Source organism: Crassostrea angulata, chromosome 4, assembly GCF_025612915.1.
Source record: "Crassostrea angulata isolate pt1a10 chromosome 4, ASM2561291v2, whole genome shotgun sequence".
Classification (NCBI taxonomy): domain Eukaryota; kingdom Metazoa; phylum Mollusca; class Bivalvia; order Ostreida; family Ostreidae; genus Magallana; species Magallana angulata.
In genome coordinates this window covers 40,902,264-40,929,779 of record NC_069114.1, presented here as the reverse complement: position 1 = coordinate 40,929,779, position 27,516 = coordinate 40,902,264, and the positions used below count along the sequence as shown (strand labels likewise).

Sequence of the window (27,516 nt, the reverse complement as noted above, 5' to 3'; positions counted from 1 at the left end):
GAAAAATATAGCAGCTGATCTGCATGTAAGAAGTAAATTGTTCGACATCTTGATTTTTTTATTTTATGGACGACTCTTGTTACATTATGTCTTCATGCTATAATTACATATAATTATACATGTACATGAAACACAGTTATTCTGCATATTTAATCATTTTTAGAGAGAAAATGTACTAATAAAAGTACATGCCTATATCATTTGGTTTTATTTTTGACCAAATATTAACTTTCCTTAAATTATCTTAAATCGCATTTCATTTTACATTGAGCATTGATCATACTTTTGCAGCACATATATCTGTGCTGTTCGATATTATTCAAATGTTCATGTAATATGTTTTAACCAGGGACCAGGGTTTCCCTTCGATTGATGGAATCGTATATTTCCTAAAATACAATTTTCTTCTGGCTCGGCAAGCCAGAAAACGTTATTTCAACTGAACCTAATTACTTACTAAAAGACGACAGCTAAACTTTTTGTATGATACCTTTATTTCAATCCAATTGATATCACTCGTTTTCTCACAAGGTACAATTAACCTAACATTTTAAATCATATCTATTCTAACGGTAAGATAAACATCAATCTATCTTATATAATGGTCTCTTATGATATTTTATATTTAATGACATTGAAATATAAATGGCAATATACTTTGCTTAGAAAATTGAAGAAAACCTGAAAGTTTGCACATCATTTCAATCGTCAATCGTTTCTTTCGTGGCACTCGTACGTTTTTGTCTGTTCTAATGCTCTCTGCGTAATAAATAGGTCAAATGATTTAAACATAATCATAATACCCCAGATTATGGATCTTAATTCCACCACCGTTTTTTAAGACGCGCGATGTTAAATGAAATAATCCGGTGAAGTAATTGGTGAAATGATTAAAGACCATGATCTACATTTAAAAGTTTAGGTTACAGTAGGACAAAATGGCTGCGTTATGTACAAGATGTAGGCATTATTTTGGGATATAAATGGGAAAATTCCGCACATGACATTTCTAGTTTTCCAAATGGATATCCGGGTCATTATCCTTATCCTTGGTGTATCACTTATGATACAAATAGACCCCGTGGGATCCGCTACCATCACCGATTACTTTGGGAACAAGGTTTACGACAATGGTACGATAGAATGGGGCCCTGTGCCCTCTGGGACCAAGTATAAGACCACCAATACGTACAGTGATGGAGGGCTGGGGACGCTGTTCGCCTTCGCCAGGAGTTTTGTCAACACTATCCAGCCCAAACCTTTCCCGTTTAGTAAGTAAATCAGCGTATTTTATTATCTCAAGGCTGAGTTAATGAAAACACTTGACGTATTCTAAACATCAGACTGATTTTGTTACAACTGTGGGAATTTTGTTTCTTAAATCATTATACATGTAATCTGAAGAAGCTTTATATGTGTGCAAAACAAATATCGAGAAAAATACAATATCCATGCAATTTTGACATTTAAATGTCAATATGATATTTTTAGAGTTTTCCCCGTAATATATCTTTTTATATAGATCAAACATAAGTATTGTTATTTTTATTGCTTTAAATAAATATACAATGTACATGTACCCATGCATAATGATGTATGTGCAGTATTAGGTATTGAGAGTGTTATTTTTCTATATAATACGAAAAAAGTAAAGGCAGGTGTCTGTTAAATTAATATTGTATGTACAATAAAGTAAAATATTCTGATCATGTCCAGGTCTGATAAAGAAGATTATGAATGGCGAATTTGACATCGGTGCACAATACATGGAGGTAATTAGATTTTAATTATTAAGGTATACTGCACATCTTTAAAAAATGCAGTAAATCAACTGTCCGTTGGCTTATCTACTTAGTTTCTGGCTTTGTTTATTTTGGCAGAGTTATGCCATTCAGTCACCTTTCAAACATATTTCAGTTGACTGAAGGACACAGTCTCATCCTGTGTTGGAAGTCACATGTGGGCAATATTTGATATTTTTCTATACTTTTTTTCTGATTGCACTTTCTTGAATGTCAACATAGTTATTGTGACAGTGTATGATATAATTAGCTAGCCTGTCGACAACATGAACTGCATGAAACAAGGGGCAGTAGTTTGCCACCGTACGTAACTATGCCACTGTCCTTGTTTCAGCTAATTAACTATGCCATGGGGTTCGCGGTGTGTGTGGTGATAGGCCTCCTCTATGTGGTGTTCCTGCCTCTCTGTGGTTGCTGTTTCTGTTGCTGCCGTTGCTGCGGTAACTGCGGTGGCGACCTTAAAGCGGTAACTATGAACACTTCTAAGGAATTTTTTATCAATGACCATATATTTCTCCGGTTTTTATATTCAACATATCTCGGCATTGCAGGAGTATGATGACAACGAGGACTGTAAGAGAATGGGGTTTGCTCAAGCGGTGTTTCTGTTGGCTGTTCTGATGACGTAAGACTACCGTATCTATTGAGATATAAGTTCGCATAAACATAAAGTTGCCTAAAAATTGCCAAATCTAACATGAACTTAATTTATAATTACTGTAGCTGGTAATGGATTTTGCATATTTGATTGTTTAGGTTATCATTTGTAATCCCAAAAAGCGTTTATAAGGTTTCTTAGAACCAGTTCAAGTAACGACATTATGATTCACTTAATCACTGTATGTCGCTCGGGTATTACTTGTTGTTACATTCTGTGTTAAACACAAAATGCCATAGGCGGCTTCCAAAAATATTAATTTAAATACATGTGCATGTATGTAGATCCCAATCGAATATGTAAATGTAAAATATGATTGTTACAGTAGAAGAACTGGTATATTGATAGATTTGATCAACTATTTAATATGTAAGTAATGTGTTTGAGAGAGAGAGAGAGAGAGAGAGAGAGAGAGAGAGAGAGAAAGAGAGAGAGATATTAACTCTGTGTCTCTCTGTTTCAGGGCGTCCGCTGGTTGTATTTACGCCACTAACGGCCGCTTTACCGTGGCGCTGTCTTACGCCGACGTTAACATTGCTGACAACCTAGACGACGTTTATGCTTACTCGCTGAACACTCAATCGGTAAAGACATGAGCTATACAAATAATTGATAATCAATCTGTTTACAAGGGAAGCTCGTTATTTTTCACTTTATCGTTAACAATCGAATCATTTGCTTTAAAATAACCAACAAATTAAAACATGATGGTAATATCGCAATTAATTAAAATTGAGATATGAAATTTATTCTATGATTTTGATGAAATAACATCTTAATTAGACTCTAATATGATTTTTGAGGAGGTCCATAAATTGCTTAATTTTCGCTTCAGTACGAGATACTAGTGTCATGATTAGGAGATTACTATATCGGTGTTTTATTAATCGATGTTTTTCCATTTCAGCAATTTCGTTACGTTGCTATCGACATGTACGCTATCATTTCTCAAGCAATCATCAGAGATATATCAGGTACAAATGGCATCTTTCTCTGACACGGATCTTTAGTTAAAAATGACTACAAGTACAAGAGCACAACAAAGAGCAATAACTAGCATTTTGCCAAAAAAAAAAAAACTTTTGCATAAATACTCCCGATAACCCCACTTACATGTATGTACATGTACTCGAGCATATAATAGTTTTAACACCCCCCCCCATAAAAAAAAACCCAAACAAACCGGATAATATATATTATATAATTTCTATTGTAATACTAAGTAAGTTATTTGATTACTTACAGGCATTGGAACTGTTTTGACAACAAAGATTTTCGCCGTGCTAAGCATTGACCCTGTGATAAATGCTGTTTTGGCACTTGATACTAGTAAGTCTTACTTGTTGCAGATTGAACTTGTCCGATCATAAACTGAAGTTGATCCTCATAGGAAAGATACAATTGTAAGTTCCGATGTACATGTCCGTATTTGAATGCACATGCATTGGTTAATCTCCTGTCAAAACAAAATGAAAGACGCTAATGCATCACATGTCACCATCAGATTTGAAAGCTTCCACTTTGTAAATGTACATGTTGAAAGTTATTTTACTGTAAACATGTATCAATGTGTCCGTCTACTTACATGTGCATGTATATCCCATTGTGGTATTGACTTATTGCGACTTTTAGTTAAAGCAATCAAAATATAGATACAGAAATGTCGCAATTTGTTTTCAAGCTTTGAACGAAATCGACACCAATTTGGATGCAGTGATAGCAGACAAGAACACCCTGGTTACAGCAGCTAACACGCTCTCCAGCAGCCTGTCCACCCTCAAGTCAGCAATTGACTCGACCAAGTCAGGATGTTCCAGTGACTGCACCCCTACAACAGTCTGCAACAGTTTTGATACGTCATCGATGACGATGAACGCTGATTTTTCCACGGTATAAAAGATATATTATTATATTATTATATAATGATTCGAATTACAAACACTTGTAGATAAGAAACCAACAATGCGCAGTTACTTATTGCACCTTAGACTTGATTTTTTTCTTCGTATATATTTAGCACTGTAAAAAATGAACTTAAATTTAGATGAGATTTTTAAAAATATAGAACTCCATAAATCGTTGTAGACTTGATTCATATTAATATATTAGTGCAATATATATACAACTGCCTGAAGAGCCAGGTATGGCGAAAACGTTTGCGGTTAATAGGATCAATTTGTGATTTTATTCTGGATATTTATTATTTTTAAATTATATATATATATATATATATATATATATATATATATATATATATATATATATATATATATATATATATATATATATATATATATATACTTGTTCATTATATAGTGATGACGAACTTTTAAACTAAGTTTTATATTTATACTGATTGAACAAATTATTTAATGAAGCTTCCAGATTTGACCTCTACACAGACTGCAATTAAGGATGTCGTTGCCAAAAACCTTACTAAAGTAGCGCTGGAGGTGTGTACCATTCTATGATACTAGGTTATAGAGTAGTGTGTTTTCTACCCATGCTTGTTTTTCCCATTCAGTGATATAAATAATAATACTTGCCTTAAAAAGTAGAAGTTTGGTGTTTACAATAAGCCCGATTTCCAATTCTTGAACTATCAATCAACAACAAATAAAGATGTTTTATTTTCACTTTGACTAATATTTGCTTACATTTGGTGTAGGCCAAAGCTGCTTTGGATAACATGCAGACGACGATAGACGGCCAGACAGGATCCATCCAGTCCTGTAAGTCCTAGCTGACGTCACAGTAGTTTTGTTGTTCTACATAATCTTTCTGCATGAATTAAGAGCTTTACTAAGGCTTGACAATTGTGGTCATTTTTACACAAATGTATTGCAATTGCTTTTTGTAAAGATATTGCAAAAAGTACAATAGCTAAAGAAATAAAAATTTACTAAATTATAGTTTACGGCGAAATAATAAATGTAAGAATCTGTTGGATAATTTGTTGAACACTCTTTGAAGAGATCTAGACATTAGATTCTGTATATTTTAGCACTTGAGAGCACGCTGAACACTTTCAAAGCCACGCTTAATACAATGGTGGATGATTTCCTGGCTCAAATCAACAACGTATGTACAGTGTAAAACGGTGTCAAACGCTGCTTTACAATGAGAAAATGTCGGTACAAAAATTATGCTAATTATAATATATACAATTGGGAGGAAAAATGATTGACAAAAATTTATATTATATTAATGATATTTGAAAGTTGTTTTATATTAGTCATATTGTAATATTTGTTTTGCAAGCACTTGCCCATTATTTTTCAGGCCTTCAATACTCGAGAGTTGAAGAACTCGATGCGCGGGTTCTTTGGTTCAGCTTTAGACTACGATGTCTACAGGTAGTAAAGATTTTTTACAGGAAATTTTCTTTATTTAAATGTTATTATATCTAATTAATTGTTTTCAGTATATTGGTTGTAAATTATCAATGCTCTTCTTAATTACTTATAATGCATGCTATACTTCAACATTTTCAAGATGAAAAAAATTGCTACGATGAATAATAGCATATTGATCAGGGAAATATTGGTTCCAAAACTAACGCAACCAAAACCTAGTATTGCGATGAACTCTCTGCAAACAAGATATATTTACAGGCAGTACTTCGGCTATGGTTTGATGGGCGTTTTCTCCTTCATACCACTGCTTTTGGTTGGTGGAATGCTTTGTGGATGCTGTTGTAAAAAGGATGTAAAACCAACCAAGCGTGGAGGGTGCGAGAGTTGTGGAGGATGCTTGCTCATTCTGTGGGTGAATCAAATCTCAGACACAGATTAAATTATCGATATTTTGCACGAATTTTATCGTTTATCGAATCGTTGATACATAAAACATGTATATCATACACACATTTCTTAAAATCCATAGAAGGTAAATTGATAGGAATATTATGTTAATTCACAGAAATCGAACACAGTTTTAAGAAAATCGTTCAGTTCGGAGTTCCATATGTTTTTTTTTAACAAATCTTTATTATATACTTCTCTTTTAAAAGTAGGACACATTACTCTATGCTTCATATACTCTTTTGGTTGAATGTAAAGTTTAATATTCAATTATTTCCACATACTGATACATGTATCCGACAGTGAAGATGAAATGGCGATAAATTTATTACAACGACGAAGCATTGTCTCAATTCCACATATACATGTATGCTAAATCTAACAAAGAGACAACCATTTCGTTACAGAGCTGTCGCCATTATGTTCTTGATAGGAGCCCTCTTGATGTTGCTAACAACTGTGGCCTTTATGATCGGAGGAAACTTTGAGAAAATCTGTCAAACTTTTCTCGACATGTCCATTTTCCGTGATGTAATATTTTAAGTCATATATTTTCAAATTTTTAACTTTAAGTGTATTGCATTTTTGAGAGTGAAGATAGTTATATTTTAAGTGCAAATAAATAAGTATTTGCGAAACGGGAAAAAATAAATAAAATTAAAGTTTTTATTTTGATGACACTGTTTCGCAGAAAAATCTGTTATTTTATATTTATCTATTCATTTAAATTTTGCATGCTGTGTTTCGAATTGTTAGATACATTGAATGGTCGCTCTGATTACAGTTTGTGGATGACGGGGGTGTACCCGGATTTAACTTGGGACAGATGATCCTGAACGATCCCGCAGCAAACATCAGTTTATACGGGACACTTCTGTCAGTTTACGCTTACATAGTCGTCTTCTAGATTTATACTGATACATAATTTAGTGAAAAGATATATTACTACTTGCATGTAGCTCTGAGACTGTCATACATGACTGGTAAAATAGAAAGGCCAAAACATTATACATACTTGGATAAAATAAAAAATCTAGCTCTAAAACAGTTAAAATCTGTCACCAACTAAACATACAATGACGAAATCATGAAAACGTACAAAAGAAATTTATACAGGAATGATTAAACATGCATGTAATTATTGTATGAAAGAAATTTAATGAAATAATTCCATTTGCATATATTCCAGAGGTTGTAGAATGAATAAAGCCCCGTTCGAATTACTATCGTTGGAGAAAATAATTCCAATTGACAACTATTTGAACTACAGTCAGGTAGAATAAAATAAATAAAATTTGTTTCTAATATAAAAAGCTGTGTCCCTGAAATATTTTATTGCAATGTATTTTTTATTTAAAAATTAAAGAAAGAGAAACTAATTGAATAAAAAAATTGAATTAAAAAACCCTTGTGTCCTATAATTCTACAGTACATGGGTGACATCGACACACAAATCAACTCCATCAGTACGGCTGTGGACCTCTCGTCCTTTAAGGTACTTACCCCAGAAATGAACACGGCGCTGAACGACTTCAAGAACTCTGGCATCTCTAGCATAGATTTCGCCGCCATCAATACCACGGTACAGGCAACTCTACTGCTTACATTTCAAAATACTATCTTTATTGATATATTTGGAATTACTTTTGTAAGGATTTTTTTGGTAATCTTTTAATATATTATACTGTATCGGTAATTAGTAAAAATTAGTTTAAAGTAATACATGTAAATACGTAAAAACAATCTATGCTGTTTACAGAATTGGATCGTCTCGACTCTTAGATATTGGGTCTAGGTTTTAAGCTGGTAAATATACTTTGATTGCCCTTCCCCCATTTTTCTGTTTTCTAGCTCGGGCAAAGTACGGTGACCATTGACTTTAACTCGATGATCTCTGGAATGGAGTCTATTCGAGACCAATGTACGGGAACCTCGAGGGTAAGAACTATTCTACGTGTAAGAAACGCAGATGACCTTATGATATACACCAGATATGGGTTACTTGGGATCTTGTTTATCAAACCAAGTTTTTACATATATAAATACTTTTTACAAAGGAATGCTACATTACTCGACCCTATTTCAGAACAACTGGATTCAGCACATTACGGATACGAAAACAATTCGAGACACAACCCTTCCAGCTGTAGAAACTGCGAAAGTAGGTGGTGATATGACACATAATGAACGTAATCTAATATGAATGTAAATTAAAATAAAATGCTTCGAACAAATATCAAATATCTTCAACTAAAATTTGTTAAACCTTTTGCATGTCTGAATCAAATTCTACTATTTTAGACGAACTTGCAAACCTCGGTTGGCAAACTAGAAGGATCCGTAGGAGGCGTGACGGTAATTTAATCAATGTTAACAGTAATCAAAACCTATGCTCTTTTAAGAATATAAAATGTATGTTTAATAGATTTCAATTCCTATTATAAATTGATACCACCAGACAAAAACCTAATGCCAATACTGTAAACCAACTCTTTTTCGCGACGACCTTATTTCGCGATTTACCGGAGGTAAATTGGTTCGCGGGCAATGGAAAATAATTTATATTATATTACTAGAAACCTTTGATGACTGGTTCGATCGCGGCAAAAAATGTTCGCGACGACGAGGCTCTTGCTTACCTCGTTAAAATTACTCGCATGCGAAAAAAAGTTGGTTTACCGTAATTTCTTCTAAAATTTCAGACTAAAATTGATGACGTATTGGCCACTGCTGCCACGGCCGATAGTCAAATCCAGAACAACGCCACGGCTGTATTAAATGATGTAAAACATTATTTTCATATATTACATAATTGTTAAAATATTGATAAAGGTTGTTTTATATTGCAAAATTAGCTGTTTCTGATGAGGGCTGGGTGGCTGTTGCAATTTTTTGACTTTATTTACTTCCCTGTGAAGAAGACTCTGTATAAAGATATAGGAAAAGGCTAAAATATTTGGACTTTCTTTTAATTATTTGACAGGTTACTGCTTACAGTATCATATCAAAATATGACGAAAGATCTGATAATTAATTGGTTTACCACCCAGCTTAAATAAATGTTACATGTAGAAAAATTATAAGAACATTTTGTTTATTTCCTTTAAATAAAATTTATCAATTTTCAAAAATATTTTACAACAAATATAAGCAAAAGAAATTTCATTAGAAATATGATACAGGTCAAAGTTAGAATACAGTTTATATTGCTTATAAAACATTTTTCAGGTCGCCTTAACCTACAAAAACCTTATCCTCGGCTACATTGATTCTTATTTTGCTCGAACTCGCTCTTTGGTAAGCGGCTTATACTACATGCATGTTTAAGAATAAACTGTTCATACAAATCAAAAAACATATTGTAATATATCCATTAACAGAAAAAGAACAAAGATACTAATTCTTTATTAGTAAGTAATGACAATTTCTGTCTATTTGTTCAGATATCCAATGATCTGGCGGCCTGTCTGCCACTGTGGAATCTGTACGAGTCCTTCACGACCATGCTCTGTAGCTACACAGTTGATGCTCTCGTGAGTAAATTGTATTTATATGTATCATTACATTAGAAAGTACTAACAAGGATGAAGAAAGTTATCATAAATCTAATATGTTTCATTCATTTTGTAGAAAATAAAAATTCGGGATACTACTATATATACATGTGTCTAGGTTCAACTTTTCGTTCAGTATTTAATTAAATATATTTCTTAATATAGCGGATGCTCATTTAAACATACTATCAATGCTATATAAGATAATATCATTTAGTAAAGCAATTTTAAAAATGTACGACGTGTTATATGTGTGTTAATCTTGCAAACTCAGGAAATTCTCTTCTGTAGAATGGATTTTGGTTTGGCACTGGCTGGGCACTGATCCTGTTTGTTCCTACAATTATCACCTCTGTAAAGTTATCCAAATACTACCGACGAATGAAGGAGTGCGAGGGATATGGAAGGTACTGGTTTATAGACTTGATGTGCACAAGTACTGCTTACCATTACATCTCGTCTCTATATCTTACACCAAGTTGTGGTCTAAGTTTTAAAAATGCAATTAAAACTCAAAATATTAATTCAGGTAAAGACCTGTAAATTTTGGTTAAATATTTTTTTTCCCTAAAATCATTATCACTGCCGACATTGTGAAAAGAGGTACATGTATCATACGATAAGATGGTCTTTGATTCCATTTATTTGATTATTTACTTATTTATCTATATATATATTTATTGAATTACATGTAATGATTTATTTTCCAGTGACTCGGAAGATGACGATGATTACAGGTATTAAACAATGAGTTTTGACATAAAAAGATTATTTTTAGAGGATTCTCTTTATACTAGTACTAGTAAACAATTCATGTTTAAATTTATTACTAAGCTGAGTAAAAGACTATTACAATGAAAGAAATTTTACATCAATAAAACATATTCTTTATGTTGAAAGATTTGATGCCCTGCACTAATAAACGGTTTCTATTTAATTTTGTTTAAAATTATTTGCAAACAATCAGTTTATAAGCTCAGTAACTACCTTGAGGAAATTACCCGATGAAAATATGATTATCTTCGATATCGAAGTATGAATTTTATAATTACATTTGACAAAAATTCTAATATAAGTTTTAAAATTTCAGCGATTCTGACGACGATGATGTTTTCCAACCCAGGTAAAATTCTCACCTCTATTTATATTCTATGAGAAAAATAAATATGCTCAAACGAGACTAAACAGCTTAAGGGTTATTCTGAAACATCGCCATTTATGAAGCACGGAGTTTCCAAGAAGAAACTTGTACCAGTTGACTTATTTTCGAGAAAAAAAACCAATTAACTGTTGATGAATTGGTTTACATTCCTGTGCACTAGGTCGGCATTAAACTTAAAATTGTGTTAATTTAAAAAAGAAAACACACAATTAAAACTGCATGCATCAATAAAAATAAATATACCAGTTAACTATTATTTAGCAAAACACATGTAGTAGTTTATTCTCATCACTACTTTACTTTGGTAACAGTAAAGATACGCCTTTAAAAGAAGTGTCCATTATCTAACGTCAAACAAGAAATAATCTGTTCGTGATATGAGAAAGTCCTAGATTGAAATACCTTAATATTTTGTTTTAAAAATCAACTTCACCGTAATTCATAAATCTTCGTAATGTTTGATTTTTTTCCTTCTAGGTACAACCAAGTGTCGCCAAAATAAGTCACAACAGAGGAATGGTGCACAAGCAATGTCTAAAATACATCATAATAAAACAAGGACTGACAGCATTTATATGTAGTATTCAGCAGTCTCGCATTTCTGCGAAAGGTTATTGACTGCCATCACAATTACAATGCTAAAGCGTTTTGTTGATTTGTAAAACATGTACTGATATGTTAAACTCCTCTGTTGTGGTAATAAATTATTTATTTGAAACTCGACAAACACAACATTAATGTAGACGGACTTCTTAAAACGACTCTGCCGCTTTCTACAAAGAGAAAAATATTATCGATAAATAAAAAGCATACCATTCATTATTTGTACAAATGCATTGTATTCTTTCTTAAATTTATACCGAATACTGATTCAATCAAACGGACAGATATAAAGACCAAGAGACTTTTAAAAATCAAAAATCAGTTTATAAATGTACATGAGGCTACTCAACAAAATATATTTTTTCCTTCATGAAAATAATCCATAGCTGATATGCGTTCTTTGGATTTGAAAACCCTATCATTTATCGTATTTTTTCCTTTTTATAACGATGTTTTAATAGAAATCAACGGAAGCAGTTTCAGCAAACAATTTTTGAGCGAAAGTTCTTCAGCCTAACAAGTTTTTGTCAAAATTAAATTCATATTATTCCATGCCGATGAGAATTATCGCATATTTTTTTGAAAGAAAATAAAAACTTTGATGTATACACGTACCTCTGGTTTGTCCAGTCCAAGTCCTTGGCGGCATTTGCGGTCGATTTCCCGATGGTGGTTTTTGATCATTTCCTTTGGTTTCTGCTGCAACGCTACATTCGCGTCCTCCGCGCACTCTTTCACCTCAAATATCCCTCCGCAGCCTTTGAACACCCACCACTCCTTACTATCAGGCCCCACACCGTACTTTTCCTCCGCGGGGTCACACCGGTAGTAAGAGTAGCGTTCGATGAGTTTGACTGAGTCGAGGAAGGAATTGTTGAATCGGGTCTCCACCACCGTGGGTTCATTGAACATACTGTCGGCGCACAACGGGTACCTGGCACATTCCACTGAATTAAGAAAAAATTAAAAACTTTAAATAGAACCATTTTAACAAATCCTTGGACTTTCGGTAGGACGAAGATATCTTTTTCTTGCATCAAAACAAGTTAAAAATGACGTTGGTTTAAAAAGAAATCTGCGCATCATGCGTAGTCTTAGCTCAAATGCCGGACAAAGGTGAGTGGTCAGCAATGAATAGACATGCATACGTCACACTGCTGTTTGTCACAACTACACAAAATCATAAAGTGGACTTCTTATACAAGTTGCATCAATGAATAGAGGTAGAAAATGGCACGAAATTCGCTGAAATAAATTAATTTTAATCATACGTTTCCTCTTTACTATTAAAGAATATGGTTTAGACATAACGGGCATGATCTATTAGCACATTGTCTGGTGGATAAAGATGAAACAATTTTCGAACCATTCCTATGAGACATTTTGTGAAGAGCAATCTGGAAATACATTAATTTTCAGTTATGTATACTCTTTTTAGGAATGTGTCGAGAACTTGCAAATTACCATTCTCTCTGGCAAACTTTAGGCAACCTGAATGCGTTTTATAATTATTTGTCGCATACGCAAAAAAACAAGATTTCAATTTTGTAAATGCTATGTAAAGAAATGAAAGTTGACCATCCGAAACTCTCTTTATCACGCGTTTACATTAACACATTCACCAAGCATTATAAAAGGAAATCATAAATTAATTTTGGACAATACGCAGGAGTGGATCCCGAGCTAAGTGATGCAGAAATGATCATCCGCTATTAAGCTTTTTCATTAAGCAGAATTTTTTTTCGGTTTATCTAATACACAATTGCACACTTCTTTTTCGGAAAAATGTAAGTGACACAATTTAGCACTAGAAGCAACACTTTTTAATGACATTAGTTAACTTACATTGTGCATACGTCACACATATGGCCGCCGCAAGACACAGGGTCACTGTTGAGATCATGGACAGGTTCATTCTGTAAATAAACAACCACACTACTTCAACAAAAGTCTATATTAGTCAATCTCATAACATTTAAAAATATTCTGTACATATGCTGGTGGCTAACAGGCAAGTTTTATGATATATCGTGTAGAAAATTCAAAACATGTTGGATTATTATGAGACAGGTTTTCCCCATATCGTCCTGTGGCGATTTTCCACCATGTCAATGCGCTAGCTAGCTGTGCACGTGAGTTATATGACCGCAACAATTTTTGGTGATTTATTGATCATGTAAATGTCAATTTCTAGTCAATGCAACAATTAATCGAAAATGGGACAAAATATTTATAGTTGTGTTAAACAAATCTTTTTCCCAACATTAAATAAAAAGAAAAGACGAACAAAAATTAAAGCCCTTATGAATCTATGAAATTCTCATGTTGTAACTGCGCGTTTGATGGAGTATTTTACTATCCCTTCCGGCATGACAGATACATTGTTAGTGAGACAACGTGTTATTATGATAAAACAAGGTAATCAATAGATTTGTGTGATCAATATTTCCTGATATCTTTGTTAGAGAACAACGGTTGTTTTTCTGAGAGGGTCTTAGTCTCATTTTTGGGTTTTTTAAAAAAATATTTACACCACTTCCAAAGAAGACCAATTCCTGTTGTTAAATTTTGCCTCTGAAGAAACTACTATTACAATACACGGATCAAACTGCAGAGAATTAGAGACGATTATGCAGAGTAAAGAGTTATTAGAATATTAATTAAGATCATAAACCAAATGCATTATACCACATGAACCTTTACGGAATATTTGCTCTTCATTATGATAAATATCCATGTCATTATAAACAGTAGACATAATTCTCTTAATCACGAGAATTTTTTTCCACATCGGAAAAGTTCATAAAATTTATATTTTAAATTCATTTTTATTGTTTTCATTTGACTGTAAATGTAAATTCAATTTCTACAATCTTATGATCATAGGTATTAAATTAACCGATAAAGCAATGTTTGTTTGTAAAGTATAAATTATACAAATATTGACTGGGTTTTCGGGCAACATTGATTATATTAGCCCCCGAGGGACGAAATATTGCCCGACGCGAAGCGGAGGGCAATATTTTCGTCCCAAGGGGGCTAATATAATCAATTTTGCCCGAAAACACAGTCAACATTTGTTTTGTTATATGAAGAAACAAACCAAAATTTAAGAAATTAATTGAAAACAGATCGCCGTAAATTTCTCAGCTCAACAAAGAATTCAAGAATTCAATTCAAAAGTTCATTTCCAAACTAGCTATCCTCAGCATCAAACGGTCTTTGGTGATATTCCGCCGACCGTAAGAATTACCGTACAGATGTTCTACCAGATTTTACTTCACAGTAATTCGCAAATATACAATAACATATCATGTATCAAATATGGTACAATATCATACAATACAATATCATTATACAAATATTGACTGGGATTGAGGGCAACATTGATTATATTAGCCCCCGAGGGACGAAATATTGCCCGACGCGAAGCGGAGGGCAATATTTTCGTCCCAAGGGGGCTTATATAATCAATGTTGCACGAAAACACAGTCAACATTTGTTTTGTTATATGAAGAAACAAAGCAAAATTAAGAAAGTAATTGAAAACAGATCGCCATAATTTTCTCGGCTCAACAAAGAATTCACGAATTCAATTTTGTGCAAAGTTCATCTCCAAAATATCCTCAGCATCAAACGGTCACTGGTGATTTTCCGCCGACCGAAAGAATTAATATACAGATGTTATACCTTATTTTACTTCACAGTAATTTGCAAATCCTTATATCTGTTATCATAGCAAACCGTTGCATTGCGCGTCCGTTGTTTACTTGCCTTGACTGACTGTCTATTATGACGTCCCCTTTTTTGGAGTCGCGAAGAGTTATTTACGTCATCGTTTACGAATCAACAAATCAGAGGCGATTATTTGAAATAGAGGGAATGTTCTCGAGATATTATTCTTAGCCGGTCAATATCAAAAAAATATTGACCGGTCAATATTTTTCGGACGAGCTAATATTACAATTATTGACTATTCGTCTATATAGAGTTATATAGTGAGAATATACTACTGAATATAACAAACAAAAATATTACCTGCTGAAAATGCCGGAATTATACCGTCAATATTGTTAAGAAATTTTGAAAATATAAATTGTAAAGGCAATTGTGTACACGATATTTTTGAAGAAGCACATGTTTTGATTGCGTACATTTTTACACATGTTTTGAGATGACATGTTTAACAAAGTGGTATACTGTACAAACGTGTGAACTTCATGTATATATTACAATAAGGAATTCCTTAATGTCATTTTATTCTTAAAGAAAACAAAGTTTACATATTGAGAAGTATGTCATATCTACATACGAAATAAGATGATATTTTATTTTCGACACTTTTATCGTCACATAATTTAACTTACTTGAGAGCAGCACGACTCCTCGCAGACGACAGGCCTTTTTTGTCAATATGGCTGTGAGCAATGACAGTAAAACACAAAAGGCATTATGGGAGAAACGTCAACCTGCCCTGTCAAGGAGACGTTCACGTATGTTTTACACATGTTCTGAAAATGCTAAGGAAAACTGAATTATAATGTATAATGAATAATTTAAAGTAAGAATTGCATTTAATATACAATATATGTACATTGCGGTTTTTATTTTTTATGTTAGTTATAGTCAGAACAATCCTACGTTACTTAATTGTTTTTTATTCATTCTAACAGGTCTCGACTCAAATGAGAAAACTGCATATCATTTTTATAGCAACGCAAATGTTGTAAGCAGGAGCGGATCATAGAATTTTCTCCAGGGGCACATCCCTCCCCTCTACCTACACCTCAAAACTTAAAAAAAAGACAACTTTATATTGTTTCGAAAGACAACCATTTAAAAAAAGCGATAAAACCCCAAATGTGCGAATCCTTATTAAGTTGTTGGTAAGGCAAAAGGGGTTTTTAATGGACAATTACAATAACACGTACTTTACACTATAAATCAACTAATTTTGGCGGAGATGGCTTTGGGTAGGTGGGTCCCGAGTTTTGTGCAAATTAATATTTCATCATTCATTTGTCTAAAATGACCTCAATAACATCTTTGTTTCTGGCTTCAGACACGTAGCATCGAAGGGGGGGGGGGGGTGCGAAGCGGACATTTACATACAGAAATTTTAATTCTGAAGGGAAAATTAAGATTAACATCTTAACAGAAATTCTATATGTCCCCTTCCTTACGAATTAAGATTTTGAAGACTGGCGAAGTGTTTCTTCTCACTTTTAACCTTCTCAGAACATACTACCCCTCCCCCCACGCCCCTCTCACTGAGAGAATTTTAAAGATTGGCGAAGTTTTCATTTTCCCTCGTCCCTTGCATACCGGGTAAGTCTGCCCCTACTCCGCTTTCAAACACAGAGCTACGAAGCTGGCTGACAGATAATCTATGATCAATTATTACAAAATTAATATTTAATATATGTGGAATAACAGGCACATAGCATCATTTTTTGAAAGAAAAAAAGGGGGAGGCGTCAGGCTCATCCAAAAAATAAACTCTAAAAACCATTAAAAAAAACTAATCCGTTGAAAGGGGGGGGGGGGGGGGTAGCGTGTAGAAATAATAAACACGATGATACTGTCTGTAATATACAAACAATATTCTATATTGACATTTTTCCGCGTCTTTGCCTTTGATAACACTTCCTATTGATTTTGTACTTTACAGTCCAATAAATTCAAATGACGTACAATCTTTGCGTTTTTACATTGAAATATCTAATCGTACAAGTGCGGAAAATTATATTTTATTGTTATGGTTTTTTTTAATTTTCGCATTTTCAATTTGTTGATATCTTAGACACCGAAGAATTAACAAATGACACCATACTGATATTTATAGTAGTCAAGTTTAATCTTGGTAAAATTTAATTAGTCGCACGTTCCTTAAATCCAAGATAATTAGACTGAGCAAGTGGAAGTTTCCGAAAAATCTTGTCTTACACTTGATTTCATTGGTCATCATAGTGGATTCAATTTACAGAGTCAATGTCACAGGGAACATATGGTCAGAATGCCACACAAACGTCAAATAAAATAATACAGGAGCACTTTCAACACAATGTACCTGCAGATTCACTTCATTTAAATGGAAAACATTCATTTCGAATGATTCTGCTGATTTATCTATGCATAAAGAAAAGTCCACGCAAATAAGTTTTGTCGTTTTTAATTATCATGGGATGTACATGTAATTAATCTAAATTTAGACTGCAGCTTACATACTAGTTGATGGGGAACCGCTGCTATGATGATGGTGAGGGCGATGGCGTAAGAGGTAAATGATCAAAGTCTACAAGAGAAGAGAAAAACAGCTTTACGTACTGATAAATAAGTAATCATTGCTATACAAACAAACAATACAGTTAAACATTGGTGTATGAACAAAAAATACAGGTAATCGATAGTTTTTTTCCCACTTACCCAAAATTCTGAATTTCTTATTCCCATCTTGCTGTAATAGAGAGGTCACCTGTGTAGAGTTTGTTTTCGACCAAGTCTTACTTGGCATTACCTTCATGTACACTTTCATTATAACACAGTATATAAACAAAGAAGTGAAATGAATTTATCTTTTTCAAATACATATTTTTATTTTTGCATTGATTTTCCCCTATGTCTGGCATTTAAATAATATTTTTATAATTGTACTTACAACATTGGGAAAAAATAAAGAGTATCAAAATTATTTCTAGAAAAAGGACAAACACTTTCTTTACTTTATACATCAATATTTGACATATAAAAACTCGAATTTGAATTAACCCGGTTACGATAGTAACAGATCTTCCAATAAATCATAATCGGAAGTGAAAATATGTTTTATGGCTGTGTCAGAATATTAATATGTAATTTAGTTGTTAGCGGCATATAATGCTCGTAATAGAGATAACTTAGTGATTCCAGTTACTAGATTAGAAGTAATCGTAAGGTGTATAACCTACCTCCCTGTCTGAACCCCCTGTCTCTTTAAACTTTATATTATATTATATATGTCACTACCGTGTAAATGTAATACACGAAGACAAAGACATATAATTCAACAAGTCGGCCGTTTCGTATTAAATATCAATGATATAAAATTGCAATTGCCAAACTTTGCTGAAGAATTAATGAAGTTCAACATTTTCAAAAAAATGATACAAAATCTTCGTGCTCACATCTTAAATCCTTGTTAGCTGAATAACTTTATTCAGAAAAACCTCAATACTTTTTTTTCATGTAAAATCTTAATTTTTAAATGCAAATAAGACACACCTAATGATGAAATTATCATTCAAATATAAAACTATTACTTAGTAATTGCGAAACTATTACGCCTATAATTGTTTTCTGAAACGTGTCAAACTGTTCTCAGTCGAAAGAAGCAGAGAGGAATAAACAGAACTAGCATATTTTTTATCGAAGAAATTCAATTACTAAATTGAAATATGTTTATATTTTTAAGCTTGTTTAGTAAGTTCATTTTATTTACATACCTCCTGTGCATATTCTACAAAACCTTCTGCAGTTCTTATTCCTGAAAAGTCGGTACAACAAGTTGTCACATAAATCTTTTTGGTACTCGTCACAGTTCGGTAGGAGGTCCACACATGGTATAGTGGTCGTCATAACTTTGAACCAAAAATAAAATTCTGTAAAATAGCCATGATTACAAGTATAGAAATGATTTGAAATCCAGGATAGCATAAGCTCTACCAGTGCTGCTTTTTGAAAAACAAAAATAAAATACATCTGTAAATTCTAAGCTTTTCTTCCATAGGTCTGTCATCTATGTGTAATGTATCCTGTTACCTCATTTGATAAGGACTAACAGAACTTAAACTTTTCAAATGATTTTACCTGTGCAGTATCCACAATATGCGCGGCAGTTTTTTTTTTTTTGGCTCATGGAGCATAAAGACCATCCTTATCACATACCCATACCCGGGTGTAGTTATACAAGATGCATTGGATTTTTGGGTTGTCCTCGCACTCTGTTCATCGAAAAATCAAATATTAACCATACCCCTTCCTATCCCATAAATATATAACGTGATTTGCAGTTTTGTAAATTACACAGTATCTGGGAGACAAAAAACTCCATATGCATGTGATGAAGGTATATTGCTAAGTACATGTGTAAGTAAGGAAAGTTAAATAAGTAAGGAAAGCTGAATTTAGAAAAATTGAAGTTATCGCGTTTATCATTGTCTTCGTCACAGTAAAACAGTGGGGCGTTAAACATGTTTTTTTGTTAGGTTACCATCAATGTCCCTTTCCAATAAATTATCCAAATGTAAAACAGATGACGCAGATTCTGTGATATCTTTTATTTCAAGTTCGCTGGGATATATCGAGTCGACGTAAGTATGGATTTATAAACAATCACATTTTTAATTGTTAGTGCGTCATCGATATACTTGAATGTTGAGTTTAAGACCACAGCGAGTGATTTATTTTTTACGTACAAGTTTTGAAAGAAATTCTGCTTCATATGAATACAAAAACAGGTCTGCAATTGGGTGCAATCTGTACCCATGGGAATTCAAACAGATTGTTTGAAGACCTGATTTCCAAAAACTACAGCTGTTGTCTAAAAAAAATTCCAAGCATATTTCAATATCAACTTCAGAGTACTTGTGTGCACAATCCAAATGGTTTTTACTAAAATAGGTTTGCAAATAACCACTGACAAGGTAAGTTAATTTACGTGACCAACATTTATTGAAAAAGCAGCTATTAATAATGTCAAAACCTCTGGACTTTAATTTATCGTTGGGGATGGTTGTATAAAGTGTAGAAAGGTCGTACGTTTTGATACAATTTACTTTGATGAAATTTTTATATTTCAAGTTTTCTTAAAGTTCCTTGGAATTCTCAAATATCGACATCTGATCTAAACTGCATCTTGAATATACTCTTGCCCAGTACTCTTGAAGTTTCTCCTTTACTGCTGTTAATATTTTGGTAAAGAGTACAGAGAAAATGCTTCGTGGAACATTTACTTGAGCCTGCTATATATCTTTGTTTGTAAGATTTTTTTTAAAAATTAGGTTTCAAATGTAGGTAAGGTAATTCAAATTGATTTTGATTGTTGGGTATATAAACAAGAGCCCAATAGGCCTTACCTGTCACCTGAGTAGCTCCATCTGACATTTATAACAAAATCATTTTACATGTATCAGTGAGTTTAGTTAGCCAATTATTACTTTACTTTTATGAAGTCTATTTAGAAAGTTCAAAAACTTTTTTTTTGTTGCAATTGATAAAAACACGTGCATAACTCTTTTGATTAAACAATTCATTTATAATTACATTTTATTCAAAGATTAATAACTAAATACGAACAAGCAAAAGGAAGATAACTAAATTATGAAAAAGCAAGGGATAATAACGTCATTAACTGTTACACCCCCCCCCCCCTGAACCTTTTCCAAATGCTTAACTTTGATAGACAGCTTCAGTTTTACTCTTTTCTATATTTGTGAATTTACTCATTTCTTTCATTGAAGCTCCTGAGCAGAATAAAATAATGAGGCAAATATTTACCCCACCCTCCCAGCTATACCCCTTACCTTACATGTAGGTGACAGGAAATATTACTAAAAATGACTGCTCAATTGTTTTTTTTTTCTAAATATGCAGTCAAGTTTTTATTCTGTGTCAGGAGACGTTTTTTAAACATTATATATACGAGGGTCAATAAAATAATACGAAGACAATGTGGCTGTCTATCATATATTTTTCATGAAAGTCATACTTAACAGATTAATCTGTGCACCAACACTTATGTTATTGATATACAAATTTTTAGTCTATTTGATGAAACGGTATTTTTGTTACCCCTTTTTAAAAACAACATGTTTTGTCACCACGGCGCACGATAACGTTCAAAACATGACGTCAAGATTAAACACGCACAGTTTATAGATAAACCCCATCTTTATACCACGCTTTTGTGCCTTTCTCCTTACAATTTAAAATGGCATTGAACCACTTAACATCTTATTTGTACACATTTGTTCGAGAATCATAAGTTAGTTCTTTAAAGTTTTCATTTTCTAACCCTGTATCTCTTAGTTTACAGTAAGGATAACCCTGAACGCCGGTTGACGTTACTTATTTTTTTACCAAATATTTACAGATATTCTACTCTCTTTCGGACAGTTTGATACTCAAAATACCACGCCTATAAAATTTATTACAGTTAAACACAAACTTGCTAATAATTGTTGACTTATTTTTTGCACCATTGAGCATTTTCACAGCTTTTCCTGAGTTAAATCTGTTTTGTTAGTACTTCTCGTTGCGCCGTGACGCCCGGCGACGTCGATATTTTTAGTCAATTCTAAAGAGGACTATCTGCTTTAGTTACCGATATCTGTTCGAAAAAACAATATATCCCGTCATTATTTGGAACATAGAATACCATGGCCATACTTAATTTGAGGTTTCAATATTATTTGGTTTATAGCCCGATTTATAGAGATATTACTTTCAACATTATATAGTTTATTGTTGACATAACACAAATTTTGACCGTGCGCCGTGACCTCATTTTTGCAGGATTAGATTCTTAATAATTCTTAGAAGTAAAGGAATTTTTTAACTTTTTTTCTTGCAAATTGTTTGAAATTATTGTTAAATTATGTCTACCAAATTTAGTAATGATAAGACGTTAAGTAACATAGCTATGACAAAAGTCTTCGTATTTTTAGATTGACCCTCGTATTAACACTAAATTACATTTTTGGCCACACTCTGCATTAAGAACCCCTAGCCTATACATTATATATGAGTGTTTTGGCCCCGCCCTAGATTCAAATCCCTACATTGGGAGATATAAAATTTAAAATTTTGATAGACAGCTTTATTTTCTTTCTTTATATGCATTCAGTTTTTAATCAGTATAAGCTGAAGTAAAGACGACGAATTTTTAAACATTAAATGCAGTAACACTATAAGAAAATTTTGGCTCCACTCTAGAGTCAGAACCCCTACCTCGGGGGACATGAAATTTAAAACTTTGGTAGAGGGCTTCCTGGTCTACAAAATCATGCATTCAGTTTTCCTTTCAGGTGTGTTGGAGTAGAGAAAATAATTTTTAAACATTATTTGCATTAACACTGTACATCCATTTTGGTCCTGCCCTAGAGTCAACACCACAGAAGACTTCCTGGTAAACATAATTATGAAGTCAGTTATTTTTTACAGATGTGTGAGAATAGAGAAGAAGATTTTTAAACATAATATGCATTAACACTAAAGGGCCAAAATACCCCCTCCCCCAAGGCCTGAATCCTTGACCCAGGAGCCATGAATTTCACAATTTAGGAGTAAGTGGACATCATAACCATGCATTCAGGCTTTTTCCCCCACATGTGTGACAGGAAAAGGAAGATTTTGTGAGATTTAATACATTCTCACTCTTTGGCTAAATTGGCCCCGCCCTAAGGCCTATACTCTTGTACCAGAGGTCATGGATTTCACAATTTAGGTAGAAGACTTCATAGACATAATAACCATGCAATTAGTTTGTAACAAGTAAACACGAGAGTAATGAAGAAGATTTTCTAAGATTTTATTCATTTTTATATATGGCTGTATTGGCCCCGCACTAGAACATGAACCTTTAATCCAGGGGTCATGAATTTCACAATTTTGGTAGAAGACTTCATGGACATCATGCATTTAGTTTATAACAAATGTATATGGGTGTAGAGAAGAAGATTTTCTAAGATTTAATACATTTTACTATACAGCCATATTGGCCCCACCCTAAAGCCTAAACCCCTGTCCTAGTGTCCTTTCCGATATATTTATCAAATAAAATATATCGGAAAGGACACTAGGAAACATAAATTTCACAATTTTAATAGAGGGCTTCATGGACATCATTACCATGCAATCAGTGTGTTCATCACAGGTGTGGGATCAGAGAAGAAGATTTTTGAAAATTTGGCTTTTTGTATATTTTGCCCCGCCTGTGGCGCCCCGGGAGTGGTAGAGCCATGCATTTCACAATTTAGATTTCTCTTACCATAGAGTTGTTCTCATAAAAAAAATGGTAACAACTGGCCTTGTAGTTTTTATGAAGAAGTTAAAAATGTAAAATTGTTAACGCACTACGGACGACGCATGACTACGGACGAAAACAGATAGCAATAGGTGACCTGAGTTTACTCTGAGGTTCCTCTAATGTATAAGCCTTAAAAACAAAGACAATGCATTAAGCAATGAAATTGGGTTTTAAGCGGAAGCTGATTTTCTCCAAAAAACGCGAAATAGAATACAGAGTCAAATGTATTTTGTTTACAGTACAATGCATATGCACATCTTGTAGCAAATACGTATAGGAACAATAAGGCATTCACTCACTCGACATGTCCACAGTGAAAGTGTTAGTAGCGCCGGGGTCTGGTAAGTTAAATGCAGTGGTTTGTACAACTTTATACAAATATAAAAATGTAAAAATATTGTATATAAACTTACACATTTACATATTTACATCAGTAGTAGTATATATAGAAAAATGTGGGTCTAACTCACTCGACGTGTCCACGGTGAAGGAGTTAGTAGCGCCGGGGTCTGGTACGATGGATGCGTTGGTTCGTAAGTCTTTTTTATAAATATAAAAATATCAAATATAAAGTTTCTCCCTTTTTAAGAAACTGACACTTCCTTTTCAATTTTCGCAGGTACCCATGTATTTTGAAATAATGTTTGCACATTTATTACATTTGAATTATAGTTCATATACAAATGATAATCTTTTATCGATTTTCCAAACGGACTGAATTGTATTGTTGCCTTTATTAATTATATATAAACAAATATTTGAATTTACCGCAATGTCGATTACTAGTATTTTGTAGAACAAAGGGAGATGCATGTTGTTTCAAAGTCTTATTTTACGATAAAAAATAATTTGACACTACCGTGCGAAACTGAAAGAGTCAGATAAAATAAACCACGTGTTCTAAATTTAAATGACAATAACATTTGCCGGGGTGCGAGTGGTCACTGTGTGTAGTAGTACATGTAGTAGTACTGGAGATCTGTTTGACAGGGTTTGTCCCCGTTCTGCACACATTTGAAAATTTGGTAGAAAATGTGTGCGAAACAGGAATTTGACTAGGTGGGATAATTGCTTGATTGCTATAGTCTGTATCATAAAACGTGAGACGGGAATTTACAACAAAACCATTATTTGCAATGATTTTTATATTTATTTCATCTTAGAACACATTTCATTCTTAAACATAAAAACAAGTATTGGACTATTTAATATTTTGATCACAATACATACACATTCGCATTTATCGAAATTGATACTCATGATAAAATAATCATATTACAATAAATTAAGAATATGTATTTTTACATTTAAATACATATTTTCTGAAAATATAAATTCACAGTTAATGATATTATTATGCACATTGACCGATTATCTAAGGTGAAGAAGATGAGATGCGGCGTCAAAGAAGTCCATGATGTGTATATATCTCCATCGATGAATCTGTTCTTTAGCTGCGTCAGTCGTTGGTCAATGCGTCGATACCGGACTTCTTGTGGTCTCTGCTTGGCTCCTGCTGCTGTCTGTATGATGTCCGCTTCGTTGCTGGCCTGAATGCACTGAAGAAGGCTTAAGTCTGTAGATGTTGGGATGCGCGGCGTTCAGTTGTTTGTTGATCTTTGAGTGCCATCCTTCTCAATTGTTGTTGGTCCTTGGTCCGGTGTTGTTGAAACGATTTCAAAAATGCACATCTTTCCCTTAAATCCACTGCTCTGTCACATAGTTAGCGAATTTGGTGATGTCTACGCGTCCTCCTGGGTGCTGAACCAAACATCTACTGCGTAGATCGGTGCAAGGGGCAGGGATGCGGCACGTCTCACTAGTCGTTGTTGCGGTACATGTACATGGTGGCTAATCCTAAAGATTGAGTCTTCTTCCAAATACACTGAGTAAAATGAAAGAAACATCCTTTCACTGTGACATCAGGAAAGATTCGTTGCAACACATTCCTCACTGCAAAATTGAAATCACATAATCACTTTAGAAATCACATATCACAATCTGTGGCCGGAACACAACGTTGATCTAACCGCAGTAGTTCATAGGAGATGAAAAATCGCTGGTAGATGACTTCACTTTTCCTGGGAAGCAGTCTAAACACTAGAGGATATGTCCGACTGTTGATTTCTCCGTGGATGGAATACAGTTCGTAGAACTGGTCCCGTAAAGGGTAGAATGTTCCATCCATGTAGCAGGCGGCGAGGTAGTTGATGTTGCTGTCTGTTCAAAAGATCACAATTCTTGAGTCTTCACCATCATCTGCCACAAGGAAATTGTCTCCAGCGTTAGTACGGGTCCATTTTCCCTCTAAGACGATATTCTGTGGTGAGATTGGAGGTTTCGGGATTTCCTTCCCACGTTAACAGTAAAACGTTGACTTGCAGGCGTAGAAGGTTGGAAATGATGAGGTAATGTGATGATTAGGCTCAGATTCTATAAAATTCTCTTATCGGATGGGGCATCGTTCTTCTTCATAGATTTTTTCCATTATCGTTCCTACTCTTACGTCGACGGCATCTAGTTCATGGTTGTGGTGATAGACGAACTTTGTGATGAACTCATGATGCGTGTTGAGTCTGGCAGCACAGTCCGGAATCACACAATTCCAGTAGCGTCGGTAATTTCTTCGTGAATTGATCTGCGATCAAAGAATATGAATTATTAATTAAATATGTAAAAGCACACATTATACAAAATAAATGACATTAATGTTCTTTAATTTAAAATATGAAATTATTTTTTAGAATTTTCATTATTTGTTTTTTCCTTTTACTATGAACATGTGTAGTGTTTTCATTTAATAATTGTCTTTCCTAAGTAAATGTTATTAAATATGATACCATATACTGATAACCGTTCAATTCGAGACGGAAACCGCCAAATTTGTTGCGAAAGAAAGTAACAGCAAGCATAGCATTAGCCATGGTGAACCACTAAGAATGAGTGATGAGATTGCATAATTCACCATTTTAAACTGAATGTTGTTTATACTACAAATTATAGTCACGTCACTTTAAATATGCAAAAAAATATAATTGATGATTATTTACCGGTCCAGCTTAGATGAGAAGTAGTCCTCGGTGAGATAGTTTTCACCTTATTCCTATGATCATCCATGAATCAGCTTCCACTAGGTTTGAGACCGATTTTTTTTTCTTTAATTCATTCAATTATAGATTTAACGTAAATCATTATTTTTTATCGATTAACGGAAAATTAGGTATAACAAGAGGCCCATGGACCACATAGCTCACCTGAGGAACAATAGGTATGATAAAATCAGCTTAATGGAGTCATAATACAAACTATCTGGACAATGTACAATAATACATGTAGATCCTGTAAAAATAAAATCCATTTTCCCCACTGGATATTCTTATGTATTCTTATTCTTATATATAATCATTAGTCCCTTTTATTACAGGATGATTTTATAGTCATATCACATGTTGAGTATTGCAGTTCTCAAAAAGATCCTTAACAATTGTTTATATATGGGATATAAACCTACATCAAACTCTGAACCTTCTTGTGACGCCGAAGAATTGTCCTAGGGCCAAAGTCTTAACAATTATAAAGAATCATCTGTCTGATTAGTTTCTGAGAAGATTTTTAAAGATTTATTCTACATATTCCTGTGTTAAACATTGACCCCCCCCCCCCCCATTGTGACCCCACCCTACCCCCGGGGACTATGATTTTCACAACTTTGAATCTACACAACCTGAGGATGCTTCCACACAAGTTTCAGCTTTCCTGGCTGATTAGTTACTGAGAAGAAGATTTTTAAAGATTTACTCTATACATTCCTTTGTTAAACTTTGACCCCAATTGTGGCCCCACCCTACCCCCGGGGGTCATGATTTTTAC

The 27,516-nt window shown here is 33.6% G+C and overlaps 3 protein-coding genes across 4 annotated transcripts in view; 1 reads left to right on the top strand and 2 right to left on the bottom strand.

The window, feature by feature from the left end:
• The first annotated feature begins 914 nt into the window (after positions 1-914).
• Positions 915-11,549, top strand: LOC128182046 (prominin-1-A-like). Its single transcript, XM_052850650.1, has 27 exons — positions 915-1,271; positions 1,717-1,772; positions 2,137-2,268; positions 2,354-2,427; positions 2,924-3,044; positions 3,368-3,434; positions 3,706-3,789; positions 4,142-4,350; positions 4,839-4,913; positions 5,129-5,192; positions 5,465-5,541; positions 5,743-5,816; positions 6,075-6,224; positions 6,671-6,794; positions 7,048-7,139; positions 7,453-7,537; positions 7,693-7,845; positions 8,115-8,201; positions 8,350-8,424; positions 8,565-8,618; positions 8,966-9,046; positions 9,492-9,560; positions 9,707-9,796; positions 10,109-10,224; positions 10,528-10,554; positions 10,908-10,940; positions 11,457-11,549. Exons 1-27 carry the CDS (start codon positions 1,001-1,003, stop codon positions 11,479-11,481), a joined length of 2,565 nt encoding a protein of 854 aa, XP_052706610.1. The 5' UTR covers positions 915-1,000; the 3' UTR covers positions 11,482-11,549.
• A 121-nt stretch (positions 11,550-11,670) lies between these two features.
• On the bottom strand, positions 11,671-16,087 carry LOC128182047 (uncharacterized). Of its 2 annotated transcripts, none has more exons than XM_052850653.1 (4): positions 15,950-16,087; positions 13,428-13,498; positions 12,198-12,529; positions 11,671-11,752 (listed from the first exon to the last, which is right to left on the bottom strand). In XM_052850653.1, the coding sequence occupies exons 2-4, from the start codon at positions 13,495-13,497 to the stop codon at positions 11,732-11,734; spliced, it is 423 nt and encodes a 140-aa protein (XP_052706613.1). In that variant the 5' UTR covers position 13,498; positions 15,950-16,087; the 3' UTR covers positions 11,671-11,731. The 2 variants fall into 2 exon arrangements, with proteins under 2 accessions (XP_052706613.1, XP_052706614.1); XM_052850654.1 differs by lacking the exon at positions 15,950-16,087 and adding an exon at positions 13,631-13,652.
• A 1,663-nt stretch (positions 16,088-17,750) lies between these two features.
• The window catches only part of LOC128180140 (mucin-5AC-like), a 31,389-nt gene continuing 21,623 nt past the window's right edge, over positions 17,751-27,516 (bottom strand). The window contains exon 19 of the mRNA XM_052848024.1: positions 17,751-17,877. Within this exon, the coding sequence (XP_052703984.1) occupies positions 17,831-17,877 (47 nt within the window). The 3' untranslated portion in view covers positions 17,751-17,830. The remainder of the gene's footprint in view (positions 17,878-27,516) is intronic.

What these genes read in the sequence shown, in the direction of transcription:
- LOC128182046 (XM_052850650.1), top strand. Translation starts at nt 1,001, where the DNA reads ATGACATTTCTAGTTTTCCAAATGGATATCCGGGTCATTATCCTTATC. An exon ending in GGAGGATGCTTGCTCATTCT is followed by an intron (nt 6,225 to 6,670) that starts GTGGGTGAATCA and finishes ATTTCGTTACAG; the next exon opens with AGCTGTCGCCATTATGTTCT. An exon ending in GATCCGTAGGAGGCGTGACG is followed by an intron (nt 8,619 to 8,965) that starts GTAATTTAATCA and finishes CTAAAATTTCAG; the next exon opens with ACTAAAATTGATGACGTATT.
- LOC128182047 (XM_052850653.1), bottom strand. Translation starts at nt 13,497, where the DNA reads ATGAACCTGTCCATGATCTCAACAGTGACCCTGTGTCTTGCGGCGGCC. An exon ending in ATGTGTGACGTATGCACAAT is followed by an intron (nt 12,530 to 13,427) that starts GTAAGTTAACTA and finishes TTCTTAATTCAG; the next exon opens with TGGAATGTGCCAGGTACCCG. An exon ending in TTGGACTGGACAAACCAGAG is followed by an intron (nt 11,753 to 12,197) that starts GTACGTGTATAC and finishes TTCTCTTTGTAG; the next exon opens with AAAGCGGCAGAGTCGTTTTA.